The sequence below is a fragment of the Eulemur rufifrons genome, chromosome 21 (assembly GCF_041146395.1).
Source record: "Eulemur rufifrons isolate Redbay chromosome 21, OSU_ERuf_1, whole genome shotgun sequence".
Classification (NCBI taxonomy): domain Eukaryota; kingdom Metazoa; phylum Chordata; class Mammalia; order Primates; family Lemuridae; genus Eulemur; species Eulemur rufifrons.
Window position 1 is genome coordinate 11,387,464 of NC_091003.1, and position 22,722 is coordinate 11,410,185.

Genomic DNA, 22,722 nt, shown 5'->3' on the forward strand with positions numbered 1-22,722 from the left:
CCAGAAGCATCTGCAAAGCTGGTGCCGGCGGACAGTGAAACCTCTCACAGAGCAAACCAGGTGAGGTCTGGCCCACTAAGGCAACTCCCTTTAAGTCTCTCTTCTCATCTCTATGGCAACCTATTGGACACCCCATCCATTCTCATTCCCATGTGCCTTCCCTCTAAATGAGGTTCCTGGCACATGAATCTCTCCACTGATCGATGGCTGTCCCCTAAGCTTTGCTCAACAGAAACCACACAGAATTAGGAGAGCCCGGGGGTCCGGGAGGGAATGTGGGATCCATCCCTTCCTCCCTCCTGCCCACATCTGGCGCTGCCAGCCCACATATGCGGACCCAGAGGAAGCCCAGCCTTACCTTGTTGATTTTGTTGGTTTTGGGGAGCGTCTGACTGATGTGCAGGTCCGAATACCGGGGTGGCTTCCGTAGAGGGTTGTTGATGTCACACGGGACGGACTCTGTCCGGACTAACCTTGCCGGGTCCGTAGGGTCAAAAACACCAATTCGGGAGTTTAAGTACCGCTCTGGCTACGCCAGGAGAGCATAGCCCAGACCCCACCTCTAAGGCCCACCCGTAAAGCTGGAAGACAATTCACTAAGAGTGATACGTCGTTCTGTCACTGGTGGGATCCGGGCATTCTCGGTGCTTTCTAACATCTTTGTATTGTCACCGTATGACTTTGGACAATTAAAAATTATAAAACTGAAGCTCTCGGGTTTTATTTTCAATGCCATACTTGTTTCATATTGGCATTCGTTTCAGAACTGAAACTCATTTCAAACACAAGAGGTCCCTGATTTCTCAGGGGCCGTCGTTAGTGGACGAGCTCAGGAAGGCGCCTGGCCCGACCTTCTAACCTTCCTGTTACAATCGTTGTCCGTTACTTTTGGGATTTCTCAGGCCTGAGAAATTGTGCATTGAAACACTTCCAGAGAGGCTCAGCTGCTCCTGCCCGCCCGTCGGTATCATGCCGAAAGCCACCCAGGGAGCTGGGCATACAGCTGATGCTAAATAAATGCTTCCTGATCCAAATCACATCCTGCAAGTCCCTTTCTGTTCTGTCATTTCTACTACTCACAGGGAACACGGTGAGGGACAAAAGTGAGCAGCTCAAATGCAAACCTGATGCCCGGTATTACTTGTTAGCTGAGTTTTTTTTCTTTTCTTTTTTATTGCGGGGGTGAGAGGAGAGTGTTGGTTAAGAAGTTAAAGCTTTGGACTGACCCAGGGATTTAATTCCTCTGCTTAGCCTGAGCTGCCATCACCATGGAAACCGACTACATTTTCAACTTCCAACCAACGGGGGGAAAGAGCAAGAAGCTGGCAGACTTCTGGAAAGTTCAGCTTGCTTTGCACGTAACAGGCACCTGCTGCCTTCCAGCCAAGGGAGCACGGCCTTAAGGTGGGTGGGAGGGAGCCCTTCTCCAAATGTCAGCCCCCGAGAGTGAGTCGCCTTCCAGCAGGCTGGCTGTCCCCTCCACGTGGGACGCAGAACCCCCCACGGAGAGGAAGTGGGTGGGAGGCGATTTCCCCAGCAACTGCTGACCCTAGGCAGGGGCTCATGAGAGGTGAGAATTCAGGTTTTAAAATAGCCTTCTTGAATGCAGACAGTCATTCAGGGACCAGATGGCTCCCAGTTAAGGATGTGGGGTGGGAAGGGGCAAGAGAAGCTGATGGCTTTGTCTTCACTAGCAATGTTCTCTCTTTGTGTTGATAAACAATGCCAAGATCATCGAAAACCAACAGCCCGATGGCTTTGGGAGGTATCACACTGCTTTCGGCAGCAGTTTACCTTCCTCTTTAAGTTTCCCTGGGGTTCATTCTAAAATAGGACAGATTCCTCGAAACAGGCACCGCCCAGGGCCAGGGAGGACGATGGGGAGAAGTGGGAGATGCGGAAGGTGGCCTGGGCAGGGACCGGATTAGCAAGTTGCTACCCTGGCATTGCTCCCTGGTGGCTCTAAGGCTCCATCCAACCTACGGATTGGGGGTTCACAAGGAGGTAGCCCCCAAGAGCTTAAAATATTTTAATAAGTTGCTAACATTTAAAAATAAGCACATGGTACATAAAACTCTCTTTTGGGGCTTTTGTTTGACATGTCAGAAATGCCGGCAACACAGGTCCACATTGTTACTAGAGCGGCCACCCTCCCTAGATGGCACTTGGGGTCTCTAATGTGCCACAGCCCCCGTGTGGCCAGCTCCTCTCACTTAGGTTACTGACTTGTCCCCAGTGGGCGTCTAGTTTACATAGAACAGCGCGTCCCAACATTCAAGTGCCCAGAAATTCCTTGCAGAGCGTGCTAAAAATGTAGATTTTGATTTAGCAGGTCTGGGGTGGGGCCAGAAATCGTGCACCTCTGTTCCTAGGTGGTCTCGATGCTGCTGGGCCTGTCTGTGGATCTCACTTTGAATAGCAAGGGTCTGGTCCTCCACGTCCAGTAGACCTCTCTGTGACCATGAAACTGCTCTGTATCTGCACTATCCAATGTGGTAGCCACATGTGGCCACGGAGTCCTTGAAACAGGGCTGGTGCGACTGAGTAATTGAATTTATATTTTTATTTGATTTTAAACCAACTAAATTTAAATAGTCAGATGTGGCCAGTAGTTACCGTATTGGACAGCATGGGCCTAGAGTCTCTTAGTGAGGGGATGAATTGCAATATGGATGATGGAGTCTGGGGGTAACCACCCCACAGGGTGAGAATCAGGGCAAATACTTTGGAACCTGGGTGGCAAGGCTTGCCAAGGAGGCGCCTCCTATTGTGTCCTTGGCAGGCTGGGAACAGCCTTTCCTTCTAGTCTTTTTTTCTAGCCAAGTTGGTCTATCTTTTACATAGTGGAAGCCTGGTAGAGGCTCTCCCAGGGGTAGCTGCTACCTCCCACCCTGGACAGGTTGGTCCAGATACTTGCAGGGCCCCAGGGGATGGGACAGAGATGGCCCAAACCAACAGACCCAAGCCAGAGCCCTCCCCGTGCCCCCTTCTGCAAGCCCAGTTGATTGAGTCCAGAGAGCACAGAATGGGAAAACATGCAGCCAGTGTTCTTTTTAATGGGAAGGAAAAGTGATGGGATTGAGGGAAAGAGAAGAGACTGGAAATCAGGAGAGAACATGAGATGAGAGAGCAGGGGTGAGGGAGGAAGGAGACAAATCCGGGGGCTAAAGCATCAGAGGGATCCCTGCAAGAGCTGGGAACAGAAAGAACAGGCATGGGGGATGGAAAAGGAGACAGATGTCAGGAAGGAGGGGTGTCAGAGGGGAAGGAACAAGACAGGCAAGTGTCTGGGAGTCGGGAGGTATCAGAATCAGCCTGGGTGGGGCTGCTGTCTCCAGCGGCCTGCAGGAGTCCTTCACCCCACCACACCCCCAGGACAGGAAGTGTTAAATACTTACCTCCTCGGTGGATGATCAGCAGGTGACAGGGTGGGGCTTCTTTGGTGCATTTGTTGTGGCACTTTAACCTGAGAGAGAGAAGAGAGAAAGAGAGAAAAGTATGGAGAGGTGGATGGATGGGTGGGGAGGTAGATAGATGGATGGATGGGTGACTGAATAGACAGATGGGTAGATGGATGGGCGGGTGAATAGATGGGTGGGCAGATGGAAGGATGGGTGAATGAATAGATAGATGGGTAGATAGATGGGCGGGTGAATAGATGGGTGGGTAGATGGAAGGATGGGTGGATGGGTGGCTGGATAGATGGCTAAATGCATAGATGGATGGGTGGATGGATAGATGGATGGGTGGATGGATAGATGGATAGATGAGACAGCTGGATAGCTGAGTGGATGGGTGGATGAATGCACAGGTGAATGGATAGATGGGTGGATAGGATGCCCTAGGGGTCTGGAAAGCTCTTGATAACAAAATTTGAGGTGAGATGAGATGGGGGAGCTACTGCGAAGGCACAGATCCTTAGCAGCCCAGGACACTAACTCAGGAAAGAGGCCTGCTGCCACCATCCCACTCTCTCAGGTCCATCCTGGGTGGCCCAAGAGTGGGTGGCACCTGTCTCACCCACAGTGCCCATGTGGACTTCATGCTTTGAAAAATATCAAACATCACACTTTCCCCTATCCGCCCGTACTATCATCACCACAATCCTAATCACCATCTACCGTTTACCTGAAGACTCGTTTGCCAGCCACTGCACGAAACATTTTACAGACACTGTGTCTTTTGGTATTTATAACCACCTAACAAATTGGGTTTTATAATTATTCCCATTTTACAAATGGAAAAACTGAGATTCACTGACAAAACACCTGGGTCGGTGGGCCCAAAGGTGGCCTCTCATTTTTTTCTTAAAGACTCAAGCTGTAGGAGACATCCAACCAGGGCTTCCAGTTAAGACGAAATTGGTAACAGCTATTACGTTTCAGAGGCAGTATGCTGAAGAGTTTAGAGTCAAAGTATCTCCCTTCGAGACAAGCCTATGACGTCACCTTGTTCTTCCCTCTACAATTGCCTGACTTCACAAGGATGATAAAAATCCCAAGTTCCTGCAGGCTGGCTTTGTCTTTTTTTTCGAGTTTTATGTCAACAGGATGGGTGCACACTGGAAGACGCCCTAAGTGTCCCATCCAAGCCATTTTTGTGCTCACCAGCCTGACTTCCCACAGCCAACATCTTTGCCCAGCTCTTAGCCACTGTGCTCGAGGCCTCCACACCTTCCACTCTCCCTGCTTTACATCGTGGGGGTAAGGGTGGGTGAAGAAGGTTCCTGGGAGCTAGAGCTACCTGAGTCAAAGTGCCCTTCTTTGAGACAAGCTTCAGATGTCACCTAGGTGCCCCCCTGCCGTTGCCTGGCTTCACAAGGATAATACAAATCCCAAGTTACCGTGACTTGGCTTTCTTTGTCTTTTACTTTTCTAAGGCCCCTAGACCTACAGGGAAGGTCCCAGCCCCCCCCCATGGGATAACCCGTGTTGCACCAAAACCCTGGCGCAGAGCTCTGCTAAATGGGAAATGAGCCTTTCATTCCTTCCCCGAACACTGAACGGGCCCTACTGTGCCCCAGTCGCTGGGAACATGCAGCGAACCAGGTGGAGGAAGCCCCTGTGTTTACAGTGAGGAGTAACAAATACGTAAGCAAATAACTAAAGCAACTGCAGGGGTCGCAAGACCATAAAAAATAACACAGGGAAGTGAAACAGCCAGTGACAGTTGTTTGAGGGGGGCACCTGGGCAAGTCCCGCAACACAGTCAGACTGATGTCTCCCTGCATGGGGAGATCTGCCCAACGGGAGTCCTACCAAGAAGTTTCTGCACTTGGAACAGCCAGACAGAAATTTTTCCTTTCTGACACCACCACCTACGAGTCTTCTCTAACAAGCCCACCGGGAAGGTGACTTGCAGATGCAAAGAGCCCAGTCGCCACCATGGGCAGCGCCCTGAAGCAGCGGCGTGCAATTTCATTTGGCCTTTGGACCACTGCTAAACCAGCACAGGACGGGACAGGCAAGTGCTCCTGGGACCTCGGCCTGTCTCCTGCCCTCCACCCTGGCATGTCTCTCTCCGGCTTGGTGCTTGTCTCTTGCAGTAATGGAAAAGCCCTCCCGCACCGCTGGCCCAGGGGTGGGGCATGGAACACACGCCTCCCTCCAGCCCGGGGCTTCAGCGGGCAGCGTTAGGAGTAGGAACATGCACGCGTGCTCTCCTCACACACAAAACCCCAAGAGAAGTATCTCCAACGCCCAGACACAAACCCTGCACGGAGGTTCAGATGTCAAGAACTAGGGCCTGCACATCCAGGATCTGCTAACAGAGTCGGCAGGATTAGCCGAGCCCTGAAATTGCACAGACCCGAGAGGGAGCGGGAAGAGGATCACGGCGAGGCTTTGCACCGTGCAGACACGCGCCGCATCCCACTTACAGAGAACTGTTTCTCCAGCTGGAAACGTGTGCGATTCCCCCTACATTAGACTTTTTGCCTTTTCTGTGCCTCTGGAAGAAAGAGCTACCAGCATATGATTTATCAGGGGACCAACTGCTTCCAAGATCACATGCCCAAGTCTCACCCTCGGAGGTTCCGATTTGGTGTCTGCTGGGAATGAAAGTTTTTAGCAAGCGCCCACGAAAGCTGGAGAACCACTCTGTGAGAAGAACACATTCCACTTCCCAGATGAAAGATGTCTGGGAGGCTAAATCTTCCAAAATACAGTGCTTCCCGCCAACGGAGAAATGGGGGTGGGAAGGCATACAGAACAAACCCAGGTTCAAATCCTGACGCCACCACTTCCTGGTTGTGGCAACTTAGGCAAGTTGCTGACCCACTCTGAGCCTCAGTTTCCTCATCTGTGAAGTGGGGACAATCATAGCATCTGCCTCTCAAGGTTGCAGTGAGGACTATGAGATGATGCAAGCAAGGTGCCTAGGACAAATACTTGGCACACAGTGGGACCTCAAGAAGTGGCAGGTGCCAGCCTCTTCATTATGGTAGTTACCGTAATTATTGCTAGTTTGGGCAGATTTCTACCCTAAGACTCTCCACTGGAGGACTTTCTCTGGCTGGAAATAGGAGTTGGCTGGACTACTTGGAGCTCTCAGCCAACCACGGGTGGGAGATGGTTGATGGATATTCCAGTGACTCAGATAGGCTCATTGTGGGATGTCACTCCAGCTGGCCCCAGCCGTAACCTGTGCTTTGAGGTACTCAGTACCAACTGCCTTCTCTCCTGGTCTCCATTCCCCAGACTCCTATTGGTGTGGTCTGGGACCAACTCTCAAATAAACCACTTGCCCTCAAATCCTTGTCTCTGGGTGCAGGGAAACAGGGGAGCCCAGCTGAGACACTGTGATTATTAAAAGAGATTCTAAACATCCACGTGGGCTGCCCCATAGCTCTCACGCCAAAACCCAGCCCTCTGCTCCTTGGTTCCTTGCCTGTCTCTCTGGCCCGCAGTGCTTATGAACTTGGTTCTCCACGTGCTCTGCTCCCCAAGGGAGGAAAGGGGAGGGCTGGGGAGGACACAGCTGACTGCTGGTGACAACGTGAGAGAAGGCACACCTCCACGCCAGACGTGGGGCAGGAGGCTGTTTTTGGACGTGTTTTAGGATGGCAGCTCTGCATGACTCCCAGACACCAGGGGAAGGTCCCGGGTGGTTCCAGAAGGGGTTAAAAGCTGGGGCTTTGGAATGAAGCCAACCTGAGCGGAATCGCAGGCCGGCCCTTCCCAGCTGTGCGATCAAGGGGCCATCAAAGGAGAAAACGCCCGAGTCGTGCCCGTAGAGGCACCAGACAGGTCAGCCTGTTAGCAGGCAGGGATACAACACCCTCTGAGTGCACACAAATGCCATGCCAGCCCCACAGAGCCTGGCAACTTGGAAAGGATTTATTTAAAACTTTTCATTGCAAATGGTTTAATATTTTTTTTTTTTTAGGCTTAATAGGACAAGCTTCAGTTATGGGGAAAAGTTGCTTATGTGGAACATCTCATTCCCCCAAAGCAGCTGCTGGCTAAATGAGACATCGTCTCTGCCTGAAAATTAAATATGGGATTTATCCGGAGGGCGGAGGGGTCTTCCTCAGCGCCGCAGTTCCCTTTCCTTCCTTAGGTGACGGGTACCTAATAGCTGCTGGATAAATATCAGAGAGACAGAGGGAGAGAGGAAGAAAGAAAGAAAAAGGAAACAGGTAAAGGCAGAAGGGAAATCTGTCAGATGCTACAGATTGGGGGGCCCTCTATCAAAATGTTTTTGAAAAGTGACTTCTGTTTCTTATACATCGTATGCCTCTTAGTTTCTGAAATGCAAACACATCCCTCTCTCCTTCCCTTTTTCCTTCCCTCCCTTCTCCTCGGTGTCAGAGTGGCGGACAAGGATTTGCCCAGAAGCAAACTGGACCTCCACGGATCTTGCCCGGAACCGTGGCGGGACAAATGGTCCATTTTACGAGCAGCTCTGCTGTTTTCTTAGTAGATTTGTCACGGCCCCCAGGGGGCCTGTGAAACAGACACGGGCTTAGAGCTGGGCACGGAGCTGGGATCAGAACGCCAGCCTTCCGAGGGGGACAGGCAAGACTCGGCTGGGAAAGACTGTCATGTCAACGTCACATGGTTCCTCCAGCGATTCTAACCAGCTTATGAAAAGTTTGCTCCGAGCAGACCAAATCCCTTTTCTTCTCCCACTTTCTCTTGCCCCACACCAGCTGACTTGGATAACCCGCCTGAATAAGGGCCCAGCTTTTCCTTACAACGCGCGAGTGGAGCATCTAAAAAACCTGGCCCCCAATAGCCAATGGAGGAAACATTCAGGGAGCACCAGCTTTGAGCCATTTATAACCCATTTACTCTAAACAACAATCCCATAAGAGGTGGAGATTGTTATGCCCATTTCAAAGCCAGGAAGACCGAGGCCCAGTAAGCAGCCTAGTCAGACCACTAATAAAGGGCAGAGTTAGGACAATGCATTCACTCATGCATGCAAAAACACATTTTCATGTTCCTCCTCTGTGCTCAGGGCTGTGCTGGCTAGGCACTGGGGGTGTGATGATAAAATAGGACAAGAATTCTTTCTTTAAAGATCTTACAATCTAGCAAAAAATGTACTGCCTAGGGAGGTAAACCTATCTCTTGTGGCTTCAAGCACGAACATCTTTCCACTCATCCACTGTCCCCAGACTGCCTCTTACATGTGAGCCCATCTGAACTTGAACCAGGGTTTTGGGGCTTTGTGTTGGCAAGAACCACTCTCCCTCCAGAGGTGCCCATGGAGATCTGCTCCACCAACAAATGTTTACTAAGCACTTACTATGTGCCAGGCACTGTGCCAGCTCTCTGGAGGTATAAACAGCAAACAACCTGGACAGGGCCCTACCTTCAAATAGTTTAAAGTCTGGCCAGAGAGACAGGCAGGTAAATAGACAAACACAAGTTCGTGGTATGTCATATGGTAGGAGAGGAAAGGGCAGAGTGTGGCACTTCAGATTGGAGGGGAGTCAGGGAGGGCTTCCTGGAGGAAGTGGTGGCTGAGCTGAGCTTGAACGATAAATGAGAGCCTGCAGAGGTGTGCGAGAAAGACCCAGGCGGAAGCAATGAGGTGCAAAGATGTGTCACTGAGTGGGCACGTGGCCTGCTGCAGGGGTTGTTGGCTCAGTGTAGCTGGAGCTCTGGGCATGAAGGGGGAAAGGGAGGGAGAAGGGCAGAAAGAGAGGTAAGCAAGGGATGGAGCAGAGTCTCATCACGAGTTGGATTCTATCCTGAGAGCAAGGGGCACCCAACGAAGGAATTTAAACAGAGCACTGAATGCTGGCTACGCATTTTGCAAAGACCCCCTGTGGCAGCAGATACTTGCAATTGAAGGGCAGCCAAGTTCCCCTCTCATTACCTTCCCTACCCCCTGCACCTGCTTCCCTTTTCCCAGGTCGCTGCAGTAAGTGCTTGTGAAGAAGTTCTGAAGACTTCTTGCAAAAAAAATAAATCACTAAACCAAATCATTACTCCCTTCGGAGTGAGCCTGCTTCACTGCATACCCCAACTGAGCATTTTGGTCTCGTTGGGGTTCCCCTGCGGTCTCTCATTTGAGTCAGTGCTTCTAGAAATGCCTCTGCACGCTCTCAGTACAGGACATCAAAACACCCCTTCCCTCGCTGCTCACAACTCAGTAGGGTTTCCCTCTTTAGCCTACAACTCGTAGAAAGAAAAACCCAATCACAATACAAACGAGCAAAGAGTGGTAGGGAGTAGTGGCTTATAAATCAGACCACAGGCTCCAGTGACATCACACACACACAAAAATCACCAGGAAACCCCTAGCGCTGTTCTGTCCATAAGAGGATCCTGTAAGGGAAGCTGTAGATTTCCTACCTGTTGGGGATGCCCTCCCTCAACTTCCCTGAAAGAGGAGAAAGTGACATAGAGCCTTCTTGGGCCTCTGCACCTGGAGGTACATTCATTGGAACACAAAGACACATTTGTCATCTTCCCATTCTGGAAAGGACGGTTGATGGGAGAGTGGAGAAGGCTAGGGGTGGGGTGAGGCAAAGCTTTGGTCCAGGGTCAGGATTGAGACCAGATTCTCATACTCTGTGCCGATTGTCTAGTTCAAGGGCAAGCAGAGTGGGTGGGTGGGAGCTAGCGTTTGTTGCTGGTCTACTGTGCAGCCAGCTCTTTTGCCCAGGGAAAGTGGTTAAAAGTCTGGAATCCTGAAGGTCTCTGTTTCCTTGTCTGTAAAATGGGGCTAATAATAGAACAGACCTTACCTACCTTCCCTGGCTATTGCAAGGATTAAATGAGATCGTGCATATAAAGTGTTTAGCTAAATAAATGTCTGGCACCTGGTAAGCCCCCAACACATGATACCATTATCATAATTATCATCATTGTCACATCTAACCCCACCTCGGCCCCCAGTGCATTTATGATCATTCTTCACATGCAACTATAATTAGACCTAAATTTTTGCTTAGAATAGGTAAAAATGCATATCAGGGACCATTAATTCCCATCATAATTATTGCAAAAACTGAAGCGTTTCTATTAATATAAAAGTAAGTTCAAGATTCAAGCTGGTGATCTCTGAAATACATGCTTATAATTATATCCTGCCAATATCCTGCCTGCTGTACAAATTCCTGAAGCTTCCAGGAACTTCACAGCAGCTGCAACATCAGCACTCATCGTTCCTCCGGTTTCTTAAGGTCTGGGCGAACGAGCGTATCCAGTGGCTCCGACCAACCACGGTTACATCACGCTTTCATCTCCCCGTCACCCGCGGCTGCAGCTATTTTGCAAAAACAGGATATTTTCAAGAGAAAACATTACATTTCGAGGCAAGAACGTAGGTGAGAAGGACACACAGGACAAGAGGACAACCGAAGAAGGCATCAAATCCAAGTGAAAAAGATCCAATAACATAGTAAAATGAGATAAAAAGGATTGCGTGGCTCATTTAAGTGAAAATTAGTAAAGGGACTATTTATATGAAAGAAGCAGGTACAAGCATGTCCAGCCAGCAGGCGGGAGAGAGGACTTATATAAACAGTATTAAAACACCACTAAAATATACTGGAAATCTTGTGCTAGGTAACTCGGATTTCCAAACACTGTGCCTTACCTTCCTAGGGAAACAAGCACAGGTCTCACTCCTACAGAAGTGGGTAGTGCCCTCAACTGGAACATCCAAAATGTTTTTAGCTGGCACAGACCTGCCTCTATTGTAAGGTGACCAACCGAGGACTGACTAAGGGGTTTCCAGGCACTTGGGACATTCAGTGCTAAACCTTGGAAAGTTCCAAGCAAACTGGGATGGTTGATCACCCTATAATATAACAGGGATTGTAATCTCTATATCACCCTATAATTATAGGATGGATAACCCTATAGTTCACCTTATAACCTTATATTTATATAAAGATTCACACTACAAGTTGAATATTTTAGTAATGGCTCCAAGCACAGGTCAAGCAACTGGAAGTTGGCATTCTCAAACTAAATAATGCAAATCACAGTCCCATTGGTTGCAAACGAGTGATGTATTATATAAACCAGTAGCTCTCCACCAGGGGCAATTTTGACCTCCCGGGGACATTTGACAATGTCTGCAGACATTTTTGATTGTCACAACCGAGAGTGAGGGGTACTAATGACACTTAGTGGGCGGAAGCCAGGGATCCTGCCAGCACCCTCCGGTGCGCAGGGCAGCTCTCGCCACGACAAGGAAGGATCCGGCCCCAAATGCCAAGTGTCAAGGTTGAGAAATAAACCTTTTCATGCATCTCCCAAGAAGCTGGCTGGTTCAGAAAATTCCAGAAGAAAAACAGAGAACAAGAACTCCAGAAAAGTAGGAAATGTGCTAAATTTTCCAGAACTTTGACCTTGCATCAACCCACGAAAGTGATTTAGTGGGTCTGTTTCTTTGTGTACTTTGTACTCACAGAAAGTCAGTTTTTGCAACTAAATAAATGCTTACCGATTTAAAGATGGGAAGGAACCCTGAGGTAATTAAAGTGATTGGGGCATTAACATATCACATGGAATGAACACATTAGCCTCACTGTACATCAGAGAGGTTTAGGAACTTTCCCAGAGTCACACAGTGAGAAAATGGCAGAGCGAGGACCTGAACTCAGGGTCCTCCTGGATGGGCTCCCTTGACATATATATAATGTATCCCCCTACCTTGGGGTAGCCCCACAGCACTTCCCTAAATGGTATTTTTTTTTTTTTTTTTTTAGAGATGGGGTCTCACTATGTTGCCCAGGCTGGTCTTGAACCCCTGGCATCAAATGATCCTCCCGTCTCAGCCTCCCTAGTAACTGGGATCACACAAGCCCCTGTGCCCGGCTCTCATTGACCTTATTTATCTCCCCTTCTCGATCCAAGTTCCTTACTCACACTTAAGTACAAATACGAATTATCTGGGAGGCTGACTAAATGCAGAGTTCTAGGCCCTGTGCCCAGAGGCTCAAGGCATGGGAAGAAGCAGGCTGGTGTCTGCAGCAGAGCTCAGAAAGCTGCAATTTTAAGCCACCACCTTGACCCTGAGACAGGTGGGGCCAGGGCACACCTTGAGAACTGACAGTGACCGTGAGCACCTCGAGGACGGCAAGTGCATCTTTTTCACCCTCAAACCCCGTGTGGCAGCACAGAACCCCCGCACGGCAGCTGCTCAGCCAGGGCTGGCTGACCTCACCGGAACCGAAGCATAGTCTATGAGAAGGGAGAATGTGCTAGAACAAGCATAGGAGACAGTGAAAATGCTACTTCTCCACTGGTGGTTTTGGAAAATGTCTCTCTCCCTCCTACACTCCAGCCCGTGAAGGGGGGAAAAAAATGCACCTAACTTTAAACTCTCATTTTTTAGAGCAGAAGTCACCCAAAATCACGGTTGTGCATTTTCCTGCAAGACGTGCAGATAGCGACAGAGAGAGTTCCAAGGAACCAGACCTCAGCTCTGCAGAAACCTGTGGAAGGACCCGAAGAAGTCGAGAGGCTACAGATAACACATGATTGAAGGCTGGGAAATCCGTCAGCATCTTACTGCAAAAGCAAAACTTCTGCCAGCTGAATCCAGTATCAGACAATATGCGGATTGTGCTGACGTCCCACCACTCGGAGCTAAACTCCATTCTGCGCTCATGAACCTATTAGATGAAAATGCCTCAATTTAGATAACTGCAAATTGCTTTCGGAGTCTTAATTTCCTATTACTTCATTAATCTTGCTATTCAGAACGCCAACAAGACAGCTGATGATAATTCCGGAGGAAGCGGGCATTAAATTGAAGCAGGAGAGAAGGGGGTTAGAGATTAAGAAAATGTTTCTGGCTTGCTGGGTGTAGGGACACCCCAAAGCTAATTCATAACGTTAGTAATAGCATTAGCTTGCTTTGATTAAGCACTTATAATGGGCCAGGTACTAAGATGAGCATTTTCCAGATAAATTATGTTATTTTTTTTTTTTTTAAAAAACAAGCTATAGATGTAGATATTATTATCCCCATTCTACAGAGAAAGAAACTGAGGCTCAAAGGGGGTGACACAACCGGTTGGCGGCAGAGCCAGAATTCAAATATAGGTGTGTCCGACCTACAGCCTGGGTTCCTAATCACATGCTATCTTTTTGACCCATCACACAAAAATGCACTGGAAAATTTACTGGAAAGATGAGGATGAAAATGACCCAGATCTACAGACTGAGGCTAAGGGGTGTAAGGACACCTGAAAGATGATCAGCAAAGACTGTGCATCCTTACATGATCATCTCACAGCTGGACAACACAGTTTGGTTTTGTGCTTTAAACTACATCTTCTAGGTAGAGCCGTGGTTCTCAAAGTGGGGTCCGAGGACCTGCAGCACCAGTGCTACCTGGCAGCTTGTTAGAATGCAAATTCTGGGGGTTTCTGCCCCAGAGCTACTGAATCTGAGTTTCTGGCAGGCACAGAACCAGGGTTGCTCTGGGTTTGAACAAAATAAAATCATTTCCTCCAGGGCAGATTCAGATCCACGCCTCTGGGGTGGATAGGAAAGGACATGGATCACACACTACTATTTTGCAAAATTCTCACTCAGGTATGAGACCATCCCTGCCCACTTTAATTAAAACTGCAGACTCCATCCTGACCCTTTTCTATGTCCTTTCTCTGCTTTGTTCTTCTTTTTAGCACTTTGCATCATCTGCGAAATTTACTAATTTATTCTACCTTGATTACTGTCTGCCCACCCCTCACCCTTATAAATACTACCAGGGCAGGGATTTTACCTGTTTTACTCACTGTTGTTTCCCCAGTGCCTAGAACAGTGCCTGGTACACAGCAGGTGCTCAATAAATACCGGTTGAATAAGTGAAGAAATGGCTCTGTCCATTTTGTGTAAGAAGCTGCCTCGCCATTCTTGGTGTCACCTCTTTGAAATTTCACCTGTTGCTGTTCTTTTGCAAACACTTCAATTGTACTGAGATCCACTCCTCTGTAGGCGTGTCTCCCCTAAACTCCTTGACAACGGAGCGGAGTCTGTATGTTTCCCATTCCTCACCCCCATCCAGCCCTTCTCTCAGCTCCCAAATGCATCCAAAATCCTGCCAATCTTTGAAAACACATCCAAATGGCCATCCATCCTCTCTATAACTAATACAAAAAACTGCAGGATTTTATTCATAGATGAGTAAGTTGGAACTTCAACTGGCGATATTAGTAATGCATGCTCACAATTACGTGCTGGAGTTAGTTTGAAATTCTGTTGTAGTTTCTACAAGGACCATGTCAAAATTCATGAAGCACGCTGGAATTTCATAGCAGCTGCAGCAGCTGCGGTCACCGTTTTGGTGATTTTTCTAAGGGCTGAGCAAATTGGTAAGATCAATGGTGCAGTCCAACCATGGCTTGGTTTGCATCCTGCCTCCTACATGCAGGAGTCATTTTTGTTTGTGCAAGACGGAGCGGGGACGAATGTTCTTTGATAAAACATTTTAATCTGGGGCAAGGACATTTCATGGACTCCTTCCAACAGCCCCAATATCACACCTACTTTGCAGATAAGGAAACCGAGCCCCAAGATGACAAACTCTCACTCAAGCTCACACAGGGAGTTCAGCAATGGAGCTGGGACCCAAACTCAATTCTGGCTGCTTCCAAAGCCCGTGCTACTTGCAGCCAGCTGTCTCCCCCACCTCCCCTCCCAACCCTTGGCAGGGCCTGAGCCTCTGCTCATTACTTCTAGAACAGAGAGCAGCAGCAAAGGCTGCCTCCGACTTCTGCCACTAGTGCTGAAAATTAAAACGGCTTGGGAAGTGTTCCGCCTTGCTACTCCAGCTGCGTCCCTGTCACCTACTTACCTGACTTCAAAGCCTCCACGTGGCAGGTGTGAGGATGTGAATGTTGCCCTGTCCCCCCTGGAACACGCTGTGACTAGATACAGAGGAGACAGGCCTTCGGAGCAGCTGGTATACAGGGGAAATCAGACGGCCTCTGAGCCAAACCGGAGGGCCTGAGCTTGTGCCTCTTGGACTCAGGAAGACCAGGGGCCACCGAGAGCCTGGGTCCACAGAGGACCAAGGTGACAATGGCAGCCGTGAAATACTAAAGCTGGGTAATCACTGCCGCACCTCCCCTTGTCCCACGGAGCTTACGGCTCCTTAAGGGCTGAAACTAATGAATCCTCCCCTCCCCACAACTCCAGGAGGGAAGGGGGCTCTCTCGGCTGTACCTGTGTTACCCAGGTGCGCTGCCAGGTGGGGGTGGAGAGGGAGAACTAGCCCCGCTGCCATCCCGCCTCCCCATTGTAGGGCAAGAATCTGGGGAGACCTGAAAGGGCTCCCGTGAGAGTTCTCTGCCGAGACTAGACAAGGAAGAACAAGGCAGGAGGGGAAAAGGGGGCTCCTAGGATCTTTTAAACTAAGTGACTTCTGCAAAGCAGTCATTTGTAGCCATTACACACAGCTGAATGTAATTGACTATTTTAGAGTAATTGGACCTAAGAGGATATTTAATCCATGTTTATGAAAGGCGAAAGGCTAGACAGAAAGGCCTTGGCGATTTCTTAGGGCTGAACTGTGAGCCAGGCACTGCGCTACGTCCCGAGTGTGCTGATTTACTGAACGCTCACCGCCACCTGAGGCAGGGGTGATGCCTGCTCCTTCCACACAGATGAGACACTAGGGACAGGCAGGTGAAGGGACCTGCCCAAGGTCACACAGCGACAAAGCAGCCGAGCTGGGAGGGGTTGAACCCGGCTTAGCTGGACTCCAGAGCCTACATCTGCTGTCACCGTTTTCTCCTGCCTCCTTACTTGTTGCCACTCATGACCTGGAATTGGGGTGTGGAAGAGGAGGGAAGTGGGGTGCTTGGATGGCCTGGCCTTCTCACCAAAACTCAAGACCAACAGGATGCTACAGAAAGCAAGAAGGACAGGAGTTAGGGGTCTGAGTTTAAGTCCTGCTGCCACTTCCTAGCTGTGACTTTTCCTTGCCAGGACTCAGCATTCACACCTGTAAAATGGGGAGAATTGTAACACTCCTTCAGGGAGGTACTGCGAGGGGAAAGAATAGAGGAGAAAAGAACTTTGCCAACTTTAACTCGGGGACTGGCAAACGACAGCTGAGGGGGCCAAAGCCGGCCTGCAGCCTGTTTCTGCAAATCAAGTTGCACTGGAATAAATAAATGTGTCAAGACTATTTGTTTCTGTACTGCCTATGGCTGCTTTTGAGCTACAGAGATCCCATGGTCTGCAAAGCCTAAAATATTTACTATCTAGTCAACTAGACAAAAAGTTTGCCAACTCGGGACTTCAGATGCTATGAAAATGTGAGGGGCTCCCATGCCTCAGCAGACAGCATTATGCATTTCCAGAATCTTCCATCAGCTCTTACTCAGAATTGCTTTCCCTGACCCCATACCCAAACGTAGAGGTTCATTTCAAACCCACTTCTGAAAAACAAAGCAAACAACTCTTCTAAGGGTCAAGAAACCAAACTGCCATAAGCTATTTCAGAGCCTGCTATGGTGCCAGGTGACATTGGGTGCTATAAAAAGTCGCTCCAAGGTGCAGCCACTTACTTGCAGTTTTTACACTTGAGGCCAAAAAGCATCCCTTTCCCACAGACTGTGCATGTCTGAGACATCCAGTACTTGGTTGAAAACCTGTGGAAAAGAGACAGAAAATGTTCAGGGGTAAGGCAATGGCGACTGACCCATCTCTAGGAGGATGAGCCACTTAAAGGGCAAACACACGAGCCCTGGCTTCCAGTCCTGTCTCTTCCGAGACATGTGACTTAATCAAGTTGCTTAAACCAATGGAGCCTCAGTCTCCTCATCTGTCAAGTGGGATAATAGTACTGACCTCATAAATTGTTGGATTAAATGAGGTCATGTGCGTCAAGGACATCGCACAGCACCAGGTGCATAGTAAGTGCTCAATTAATTGGGTTGAGACTATATTATTACCTTGAATATTCATAACAGTCATTTCTTTGTTTGACAAATATGGCCTGGTGGCCTACTATGTGCCAAGTTCAATTCTGGCACAGAGCAACCACTGTGGCTACAACTGATGTCAGAGAGCCACAAAGCAAGGTGGGGCCTCCCGGGAGCCCAGCTGACCCATTCTCCACCACTGCTAGTTACATCACCTGGGAGCTTCAAGGGGGGCATCCTCCCCTCCTAAGAGAGCTGACACCCCAAACTTTAGTGGCACAGAAGAGTCCCCAAAAGTGAAGGCTGTTTCAGACTATCAGCTCACCTCCCACCCCGACCACTGCTTGCTGCAAACGTAGGGCAGGCTGGAGGGCTCCCATATACCGCTATAAACCAGCAGGAGCAGAGGTGCCATAGGTTAACTCCCTGGGGACCCCTACACTCCCGCCACCGATGTCACTGGGGTGCTTTCTTCCCCAAGAGATATGAGGCAGCAGCAGGGTTGGGCCCAAGAAAAGTATTGAAGGTTGCCAGGTCACAGTTAATTTTAATTTTCAATTTGTGTCACCGTCAGCAGGACTTGTATCTAATCTCCACTGCCTCTGAGTGTCAAAAGGGAAATCGGAAGTGCTTATGTAACTTGGAGTCTGAGCATTTTGAGGGAAAGGTTGCATCCCTCTGCTGCTCCATCTTGTCCCATCTGGGTCAGTCACTCTCCAAACAGGATGAGCCACAGCCCGAAGCCTCCAAATCTAAGCAAGAAGCAATATTCTGAACTGAGACGCTCGTTGCCAAGAAAACTCTGCCTCTCCAGTGTTGGCCTTGGGGGTTGGTTAAGCCACTTTTCCAGCCTTCTCCTGTCCCCAGAATCAGGTCTCCCTCTTCCCTGGCTCTGGCTGAAGTGACTCTGATGACAGCAGATGGGATTTTAATTTCATTTCTTCACCAAGGCTGGTGTGAGTCCAGGTCTCTCCCTGCTGGCATCCAGCCCGGGGAGAAACACAGGGTGAGACTGAAGAGTAACAGGTCATTCCAAGTCCCAGCTCCTCTAGGAAGACATTTCTCATGCCCCAAATTAGCGCGTCGCGTCGTTTCCCTCCTTTGGGCATCAGCATCCGTACCTGAGGGACTACCCTAAAGCTTGGGGGTGGGGCGATCCTGGGGGGCGGAGCTGAGCCAAGGGCGTGGCCAACCCAGGGGTGTGGCATAGAGCCAGGGGTGTAGCCAATCTGGTATAGAGCTGAGCCAGGGGCGTGGCCGCCCCAGGGGAGGAGCCGTGAAGGGGCGTGGCCAACCCAGGGATGGAGTTGAGCCACAGGTGTGGTGATCCGTGGGTGTGGCCAGCATGGGGGCGTGGCCAACCTGGGGGTGGAGCCGAGCCAGAGGCGTTGCCAAGCAGGGGGACGAGGTCTATCAAGGGGTGTGGTCAGTCCAGAGGTGGGGCTGAGCCATAGGGCAGTGAGGAAGCAAATAGAAAAAAAGGCCCTTGTCTTTGATACCCTTCTCTCTGCAGCTCATCGCCCGACCACTGACGTGTCTATCACGTATTTCTCGCGGCTTCCTCCAGTGTTTTCTTGTTTGAGTCTTAACAACTACCCTGTCAACATACTTCTTTCAAAAACTGTTGACGAGCTGCCATTCCGTGAGAGTGCTCACTCCCGCCTTGCCCCGGGCTGTGGCGATGTGTCTGCCCCTGACGTCACCCCCCACAGTCCTGACCCCTGCATACTGTCACGGGCTGTTAACTCTCTGACCCTCCTCAACACCCGAGCTCCCCAAGGGCACAGGCCTTATGTCTTGCTCAGTGCTGTGACCATGGCACAGAAACGCCATAAATACCGGTGGAAAGAACCCATGAGTGAGTGACTAAGGCGCTCAGCGAGTTCACAGAGGCCCCGGTGCACGGAAAACTTTCAGCAGAGGTATCAAAGACATGCAGAGTGCTGAGGCTAATTAGCTTTTAGACCCATCGCTTAATCTTCCAGGGCCTCAGTTTCCCTATCTGTCAAAGGGGCATGACCACACTTGCCCCACCCACCCCACTGAGTTTGTAAGGAGACTGTGAGGCTAACGAGACAAACTGTGGACAGTTACATTTGGAAAGTCAAAGAACTTCTTATAAGGGATGGCCAGTAGATAAAAACCCCCCTCCCAAAGAGGGCAGGTGTAACCTGGAAGAGGTCGTCCCATGCACCCAGCAAGGCTGGAGCTCTGGGCTGACCTACACCTCAGAGAATGAGCACCTCTCAGTTCAGCCTGCAATCCTGTGTCTTCTGGGTGGGAAGAGCCAAAATTAGGGTATAAAGTGTTTATTTTAACAAAGATACCATTTATTGAGTGTTTATTATGTGCCAAGCACTTTACATATAATATTTCATTTAATCCTCACAACCACCTTACAGGTAGGCAGAATTATCTGATGAAAAAATTGAACCTCAGATTCGGCAAGTAATTTCCCCGAGACTGCAAAGCTCTACCAGCTGGGATTGGAATGTAGGTCAGTTGGACTCCCATGCTCTGGGCTTTTAACCACTATGTGCAAATTTTCTAAGGGCTAGGTTGATAAGAAGCAGATCTCAGCCCTCTGGCTGCCACTTTGAGGTTTTGCCTGGCAGAGGAGAGAGGGGCATGGTGATGTAGGAGCTGGAGCAAAACATTCTGCCCAGCCTTCCCCCACCCCAGGGCAGCGGGCCAGAGCTGCCCCCGCCCCAAGGGCTGGCGGGTGGGCACCGGTGCACACAGGAATCCATCCTACCTGTGCTTGATGGAGTTGCCAAGGTCTCTGCGAGGGATCTGTGGGGACCAGCGCGGCACTGACAGTGTGTCTACAGGGAGAGGAGAGAAGAGGGGAAGAGCCTGTTACACGGAGGGTCAGAGGCTGGGGCGGGCTCTGGCCGAGCCCCGGAAGGAAAAGGAGGCTTGCTGACCCCAGGAAGGACTCCAGCCGCCATGAATTGCTAAAGCAAAGCCAAGCTGAACACTGGTTTAGCTTGTTAACTCTTGCAAGGTTTGTGGGCTGCCCTGCCCAGGGGATGACTTAAAAGGAGCCAGCTGTGGAAGGAATAAAACCAATCACATTTCCATTTACGGAGAGCTGTGTGTGTGCCATGCATGTGCTGAGTGACTCACCTGCCTTAGCTTACTACATTCTCAAAACAACCCCAAGAACAGGAGTTTCTAGCATACCCACCTTACAGATGAGAAAACTGAGGCTTGGAGAGGGCAAGTCACTTGCTCAAGGGCATACACCTTGTAGGCTACATAGCAGCTGTGAATTCAGGTTCAAGGGACTCTAGAACACGTGCCTTGGCATGCAAAATTATAACATGGCATATTCCAAACGCTGGTCATGCAAGTATCTTGTTCCTAATTTTTGCCATGGCTCTGGACCACTGTAAAGTTATTTACTTCACATTTTAGGTTGACCCCATTTTTTTTGTTGTTTAAATACATTTGTTTTAAGAGCAGACTCTCTATGGAAAGCCATGTCATTTACTGTATATTATAATTACTTAAAACATGTCCAACCATGTACCACCTAAAGTTATGCTAGGAAAAGTGGATGGATGAGTAGGTGGATGAATGAGTAGGTGGATAGGAGGGTGGGTGAGTGGATGGATGGATACGTGGATGGATGGGGGGATGGATGGATGGGGGGCGGATAGATGGGTGGGGAGTGAATGAATGGATGGATAGGTAGATGGATGGGTGGGTGGATGGATAGGGGGTGGATGGATGCGGGGTGGATGGATGGTGGGTGGATGGACAGGTGGGTGGGTAGATGGATGGTTGGATGGATGGGGGAATGGATGGATGGGGGGTGGATAGATGGATGGGGTGAGTGGATGCATGGATAGGTAGATGGATGGGGGGGTGGATGGATGGTGGGTGGATGGACAGGTGGGTGGGTAGATGGATGGATGGATGGATGCAGGGATGGATGGATGGGGGGTGGATGGACAGGTGGGTGAGTGGATGCATGGATAGGTAGATGGATGGGGGATGGATGGATATGGGGTGGATGGATGGGGGGTGGATAGGTAGGTGGGTGGGTAGATGGATGGATGGATAGATGGGTGGATAGGCAGGTGGACGAATGGTTGTACACGTGGGTGGGTGGACAGATGGGCAGGTGAGTAAATAGATGAGTGGATGGATTGATGGATGGATGGGAATAAGGAAGAAACAGTAAACTATGCACACTTCAGACTAGGTGTCTGTTCCCATCTGGTCTTTCCTTCCATGCCTTAGGTTAAATCCCAGCAAACTGCACTGTCACTCACTCCAGCACTGACTGAGTTCCGGGCCTTCTGCAGACCCTGAGCACCAGCCCCCACCCTTACCCTACTGCCCAGCTGCCCACACCATCCTCCTGGCAGACCTAGAAGGCCCTGGAGAGGTGTGAAACAACAGCAGAAATGAACTAGAGCTGCCTGTGAAATCTCCACCAGATAGGGAGACAAGACGCAAGTGCCTGACCCACACGCCAGCTCTCATTTCTCAGGCCAGATGGACGGAGCCAGCTCCCCATTTTCGGAGCTGCAGATGCAGGCCTCATTTTTCACAGCAATTGTTATGGAGTGGCGCTCTCGTCGGGGAGCCGGGCATGTCAGAACCTATCAGGGAGCGTTTAACCCCCAACCTATTCGCTCCTCTCCTCTGTCTGATGACACTGTTGGAAGCCATCTGAAAGCTGTTTCCAGAAATCCTAATTCTGCCCTTGTAAAGCTGGGACCCGTTTTGAGAGAGCTAATGATTTCCCAAGCCCCAAAGGGCAGAGAAAACCCAAGGAGGAGACAGCATGATATATCAATCAGAATTATAAGCCTTTGGAATTCCTCTAGTTTAACTTAAAACTAAATGTCATCCAGCTCGAGCCCACTTTACTACTTGTTTCAGTTTCTAAGGGAAATGAAAAAGACAAGAAAGAAAAACAATCGAGAAAAGAGCATTCTTTCCACTCCTATCTCCTTTGGGGATTGAAGTCAGATGTGGGAGGAAGGATGCTACCTGTTAGCACCTTAAGGTGCTCTCTCCAGGGCCAGGGGTGGGTGGAGATGGGAGGGCTGTATTGGGGAGGGAAGTTTAGCCTTCTCATGAGTAATCTACAAAACCAAGAGTGCCTAATGGGCTGCATCTCACCGGCCATTAATATTGACTGTTTAGAAAGGTGTGTTGAGAAGGATTCTGAGACTCAATGGGAAAGAGCACTGAAATTGATTAGCAATGTCTGCCATGGGTAAAGAATAAGGTAGTACCCCCAAGTCCCAACTTCACATCAGCACCTCATACCATAGTGCCTGGGGCAAAGTGGGTACTACTTAATTCCTGTTTGCTGAATCCAAGATTCTTATAACAGAAACACTGAA

The 22,722-nt window shown here is 49.7% G+C and overlaps 1 protein-coding gene across 1 annotated transcript in view; it reads right to left on the bottom strand.

Annotated features, from left to right (window-relative positions):
- KSR2 (kinase suppressor of ras 2) overlaps positions 1–22,722 on the bottom strand; it is a 343,956-nt gene that overhangs the window by 63,333 nt on the left and 257,901 nt on the right. The window contains exons 6-9 of the mRNA XM_069497272.1: positions 20,109–20,178; positions 16,997–17,080; positions 3,401–3,466; positions 359–485 (exon numbers count right to left, since the gene is read on the bottom strand). Coding sequence (XP_069353373.1) covers positions 359–485; positions 3,401–3,466; positions 16,997–17,080; positions 20,109–20,178 — 347 coding nt within the window. The remainder of the gene's footprint in view (positions 1–358; positions 486–3,400; positions 3,467–16,996; positions 17,081–20,108; positions 20,179–22,722) is intronic.